Source organism: Quercus suber, unplaced genomic scaffold (assembly GCF_002906115.3).
Source record: "Quercus suber isolate HL8 unplaced genomic scaffold, Cork oak 2.0 scaffold_884, whole genome shotgun sequence".
Taxonomy (NCBI): Eukaryota; Viridiplantae; Streptophyta; class Magnoliopsida; order Fagales; family Fagaceae; genus Quercus; species Quercus suber.
This window is the reverse complement of record NW_027070311.1, coordinates 170,635-176,876: the sequence shown is the minus strand read 5'-3', so window position 1 is coordinate 176,876 and position 6,242 is coordinate 170,635. Positions and strand designations below refer to the sequence as shown.

At 34.8% G+C, this 6,242-nt stretch overlaps 1 protein-coding gene across 1 annotated transcript; it reads right to left on the bottom strand.

The window, feature by feature from the left end:
• Positions 1-1,157: 1,157 nt before the first annotated feature.
• On the bottom strand, positions 1,158-5,664 carry LOC112017412 (glycosyltransferase BC10). The gene is made up of 6 exons (XM_065768057.1): positions 4,848-5,664; positions 4,383-4,481; positions 2,222-2,322; positions 2,051-2,122; positions 1,850-1,940; positions 1,158-1,298 (listed from the first exon to the last, which is right to left on the bottom strand). The coding sequence occupies exons 1-6, from the start codon at positions 5,229-5,231 to the stop codon at positions 1,173-1,175; spliced, it is 873 nt and encodes a 290-aa protein (XP_065624129.1). The 5' UTR covers positions 5,232-5,664; the 3' UTR covers positions 1,158-1,172.
• Between the last annotated feature and the right edge of the window lie 578 nt (positions 5,665-6,242).

Sequence of the window (6,242 nt, the reverse complement as noted above, 5' to 3'; positions counted from 1 at the left end):
GAGTCAAGCATGAACAAGGTTTTGTTTGATACTCAAAGAAAATGAGCTGAAGTGTTAACTTACTTAAAGTATGTGGTTTAAGAGACCAAACATGACTAAGATTCTATTCAACACATAGAAAAGTAACTTGATATATCAATTTACCCAAAGTATGTGGTTCGGAGAGTCAGGCATGACCAATGTTCTGTTTGATACTTAGAGAAAATAAGCTGAAGTGTTAATTTATCCAAAGTATATGGTCCAAGAGACTAAGCATGACTAAAGTTCTGTTCAACACTTAGAAAAGTAACATGATATATCAATTTACCCAAGGTATGTGATCTAGAGAGTTAGGCATGACCAAGATTTTGTTTAATACTCAGAGAAAATGAGCTAAAGTGTTAATTTACCCAAAGTATGTGATCCGAGAGACCAAGCATGACTAAGGTTTTGTTTAACACTTAGAAAAATAGTATGTAACACATAATGTCATTAACAAAAGTATGGCAGAAAAGACTTTCATTAATAATAGTACCTTCGCAGGTTATTTACATTCCAAGAGCATAGGATAACATGTTTGCCTAGGTCTTCAAGATAGTATGCACCTATTCCAGCCACTAAGGTGATGCGATACGGCCCTTCCCAGTTGGATCCTAGGTTTCCCCATGCCAGGTTCTTTGCAGTACCTAAAACCTTTCTTAATACCAAGTCCCCAGGTGCTAATGGTCTAAGCTTTACATTAGCATCATATCCTTGCTTGAGCTTATGTTGGTAATACGCTAACTAGACCATGGCATTTTCTTTTCGCTCTTCAATTAAGTCCAAGCTCTTCCTTAACAACACGTCATTGTTGCTCAGAGTGAAAGAACTTGTTCTTAGTGTTGGGAATCCAATCTTTAAAGGAATAACAACCTTGGCTCCATAAGTCACTGAAAAGGGTATCTCTCATGTTGATCTGCGAGGTGTTGTTCGATATGTCCAAAGGACATAAGGCAACTCTTCCACCCATTTTCCCTTTGCATCATCCAACCTCTTCTTNAAGAAAAAGTGATCTAATGGTGGATTTTTTAGAATTCACATTTAATAGAAAGATATTGAGTGGAGTTGTAGCTTTAGGCTACAACCATATTTGTTGCCAAACTTTGTCCAATATATATATATATATATACATATATATACCCAGACACACATTACTATTTTGAGAAACCACAAAGATTGAAGATGCAATTCAAAATCACCTTGCAGTAATCACGGAATTTAGAGTAGTAAAGATTGTCAGCCACAACTATCACAGCATGCTGCCGCTTCATTGAGAACCACTGAACAGAAATTAAAGCATTAATGGTTACATATATAAGATACCAATAGAAGTTCAGATTCTAGCATGTTAGTATATCTAAACCAAGAACTCGTCACCACCAACCCTGTCCTATTTATGTGGGGTAAAAAAGAGCAAAGCTCTTAGAGCAGGATGAAAAAAAATGCATCCCTCTTATAACATATAGACATTGGCTTGACTCCATACACCAGAATGTAGACAAAATAGCCAACAGAGATTGGATGACATTTGATACTGAGATTATTGTGCCAAAAGTACTGATAAAAGTGTTAATAAGGTCCTAATTATAAGATGTACTATTTCTCCCAACTGGTAATATATTTAAATAACAAACTACAAAGGTCATGGAAAGATGGAGGACACAGTTTATTCAATCAATTTTTTTTTTTTTGGATATCCCATCTGGAAAAGGGCTACATTAGCCACATGTTTTGTCCAAATAACTATCCTAACAACAACAATGCACATCAAGTATATCATGTTTTGCCAACTACATCCCCAGCCTCATTATCATCTTAGTTGAATGTATACCTGTGCACCCTTTCTAAAGTCTTTCTTTTCAATTTCAGGTAACATGTGTTCTGAGTACCTTCCATTCCCATGTGGACCAGGATCCTGAAAGCTGAAGGAAAAAATACAACAAAATTAAAAAGAGGCTGGGAAGAAAGGAGTGCATCAACAATGGATGAGGCATCCTTATAATAGGCCGTTATACAAAAAGGGTTCACTTACCAGTCAACAAAGCTGATATTTGTATGCATTAGATAGTCGTATATATACTCAAAACGGTGTAACGGTACACAACTGCAATGCCAGAAATGGTTAAGCAGAATTGAAAATAGCAAAATTAATTAAAATTAGTTGGCAAAAAGTAATTCCACATAACTATAAAAGGCTCATCACCTATCAGAAAGTAAAACAAAATGCTGGTTATCAGGATCTTGGAGTGCATATGCCAACAGTCGCCTCTCTGCATCAACCATAGAAATTTTCCCCCATATGACCTGCAAACATGATAAACCAACTAATTTTATTAATTTAAATACTCATCAATCTCTATCTCATTAAACAACAATAATAACTACAAATTAATAATATTTATTTTCTTTCTTTACAATTGTAACTGTTGTTCTTTGTAACTCTTTAGGACTACAGCATGTATATATCCTTTGAATGTGAGATAGTGCCTCTTCATCAACAAAGATTATTACTTCTCAAATAATAATATAATAAAAACAAACAGATATTATAACAACAACTACTGCCAAAGCAATATATGATCTTTACGAACAACTAACATTTTAAAAAGAATTATCTACCAAAGCAGCACGTCAGAACTTCTACAAACAATTATGGATTTGACAGAATTCAATAAATATATTCGGGAGGAAGAGGGGAGAAAATTGATAACTTATCTACAGATCATGTCATGAGTGTTACCCTTCTTTTCTTACAAATTACAATAGACGTAATTGTTGCTTTAACCTTCATATCAGCAGATTTGAACATTTAAGTGCACAACTTAAACTTATTGAAATGACTGAAAAAAGGTTACGTTAATCTATACAAAAACTAAACCATGTCTACCCATGTGGTCAAAAACAGAAAGCAACATAAATTTTCCACCAAAAAGAGTCAAGTGTTTGAAACATTTTCCATTGGGTTAAGGACTGAATAAGGTAGGCAAACACAAATGAAATAATACAGGATTAAACCCAAGACTTAATTGGTTAATCCTCCAGCCCTTGTTTACATCAGACGAGATTCCATCTGGTTAAAAAACTGGCCAATAGATGTAAATATTGTTCTTAAATGGCATCATTGTCATCAATTTTGAAAAGTAAATTTTCCGATTAGTTATGCCAAAACAATAGATGCCAATAAGCACTTTCCTCCTCCCATTATAATGGAATTGATGCTGAAGACGGGTTCAAAACCCTACGGATTCATATGTAACTTTTTGGCTAGTCCATGACATGTAAGTAATTTCTTGGTCATATCTTCTTCTTTGTCATACTTAGGATTTTCCTTTTCAATCTACATAGATTATCTTCCTCATTTCCTATATCTATATTTGAGAAACATAGCTCATAACAGTCTTTGTGGTTAGTATATCAAATTTAATTAATCATATTACCTCCAATAGATAAGTTTCCAATAAAGGGATAAAGGAACCATGCCCAGCCCAGCTAAAATTAATAATTAGAGAACTAAACCAAAAAACTATTAATCAATTCATTCGAGCAGTGGCACATCTTCATCAGACACCTGTACAAATATAATTCATGCCTATTGATAACCTTATCAAGAGGGGCTTATAATTAGTAAGTTGGTATGTGTTAGTGTAGTGGGAAAAAGGTGCATGGTGCACCATCTTTTAATCCATTCTGAGGTTGCTTATGCTTTGTGGAGTGAAGTGTTTAGGATGTTTGGGATTCAGTGAGAGATGTCATTGACTGTAGAAACTCTTCTATTTGTATGGAGAATTGGTTTGTAAAACACTCCTCAGCTGTATGGAATCTGGTGCCAGCATGCGTGATATGGCTATGTGGAAGGCATGGGATAGTAGTATGTTTGGGGATGTTGAGAGACCTCTTGAGCAATTGAAATCTTTGTTGATTCGTACTTTGTTTGATTGGTCTTGGGCATGGGGTTTTACCATGTTTGAGTTCCAAAACTCTTTCACATCTTCTATTTGATCTTCTTGTAATTTTTTAAGTTAAATTTGTATTCATCACCATGAACATAAAGTACTTTTCATCTTCAACAAAATTTTTATTACTTATCAAAAAAACAAAGGAGAGATCTGAGATTATGCCCACTTTTAAGCAAATGAAGTTGTCTTTTCCTGATGGAGCAATAATTTCTATTTTTTACACTAGGAGTTAATATCTACCAAAAACAGAAATGCTGATTTTAAAAATAAAATAAAATAAATTGTATAATGAGTGCAGCAAACAGTTTGATCATAGTTTTTTTTTTCTGAAAAATACCCATTTCAATGTATAATCTAACCATGAAGAAACATAAACCAAGAGTACACTTTGAAATTAAATTTGTGAACCTGGTCACTGCGTATGTCCCGATTAACAAAATAACGGCTCACATGTACTGGTTTTTCCTTAGATGCATGCACATAAACAGAGAATTTTCCTTCATGACCCTGCCAAAAATGATGGAAAAGCTTCAGCTAAATATATGAATTTACCAACGATAAAACAGGCTTTATCAATAAAAATGCTGGTCTAGAGAAACAGGATCAAACAATAACAGGTTGCACATTTATTACTAGTCTTAGAATCTATTTCATTGATAGAATTTTCCCGGAAAGTTCTTCCTACCCACTACATAGTGATTTAAATGACAATCCCCGTGTAGTTTTAAGTCACAAGACCTATTTGAAAGTAATGAGACTTGTTCATCTAAATAAAATACATGTCAATGGTCATTTGAAATGTCACAAAATGGGTTGGTGGAAATTCTTGCAAAACCCAGATGTAGGAAAAATTTGTCCTTGTGCCATACTTACATGGAAAAACTTCTCCCACAGTTTCTCAAATGGTAAAGAACCAGGAGTCAGGAACATGAAGGCAATTTTAGACTTGTGAGACAGAATAGGAGGTGAATTCAGGATATCTTTAATCACAACATGAGATGCAAGTTCTTCATCTGTAAATTCCCGTGCAGGTGCAGGCGGAAGCCAATCAGTAATTGACATGCATCCCCGAGAAGAAAATACATAACATGCTGCACTGCTTTGGGGTGGATACATATACGCACAAATCAGAAACAATGTGACCAACAAAACCAAGATTATGATCCACATGGGCCGCCTTAAAGGAGGGCGGTGGCGAGGCCCTGGCAATATCTGCATATCAGCCATGCCAACACGCCACGCCTGACTGGTCTTCATTTACAATAAACTCATCAATCAAATCTTCATCTCCAAATGATCTCTCCCGTGTCCTTTGTCCTCCCATCCACCAAAACACCCTTTCCTCTCACCTAATTAACCCCAAATAATAAGGAGATAGAAACAGAAACACAAGAGAGAGAGAGAGAGTAGTTTGATCAAGCCCCCAACCCTGAAATTTTGAAAGAAAAACAACAACAAAATCAAATGGTCAAAGATCATAAACATCCAGTTTATACATATACCAGTTAAAGATTTAACATTCTGAATAAAGACTCAGCTGGACAATACCTAAAGTATTATCTTTCTCACTAATCAAACAGAGCAAAAGTGCATACAATTAAACATCAATAATTATCAATCCCATTGAATTCAACGAGTTTGATAAACAAACCCTTTGAATTCAATAACTAATTAAACCAACCAATACAGAAAATTCCCATTTCTTCAAGTATATATAAACCATAAAATTCCAACGAAAGCGTTTAAAAAGTCAAACCCAAAATCCAGCGCCCACCACAGTTTCAACTTTCAACCTACCCACCTCCCCCAACAACAAAAAAAAAAAAAAAAAAAAAAACTAAGACTTGCTCAAAGCCCCAAAAAATGAAAACTCCAAGTCCCAAATGCACACTCTATCGAAAACATTAGTCAACCCCCTCAACAAGAATTTCCCATTATTCCCTGTTTGGTTGCTGAGAAAACACGTAAAAATACATATATTAAGAAACACACTTGTAAACAATAACATAACAGAGAAAAATTGTTAGAAATGATGAATTGAAATGAACCGAGAGAGATACCGAATTGACGCAAATCTGTGAGGGATCTGGAAGCTGAAGCTTTTGACCAAATGGGTATTCAAGATCTAGGTCAGAAAATATTAACAAAACAAAATAAAAAATCAGAGAGACAGAACCAAACTCAAAGAGTCATAGGGAGACAGAGAGAGAGAGGTTTTTTATATTTATGTGTTTATGTATAGTTGTTTGATTATGATTTGATTCCTTA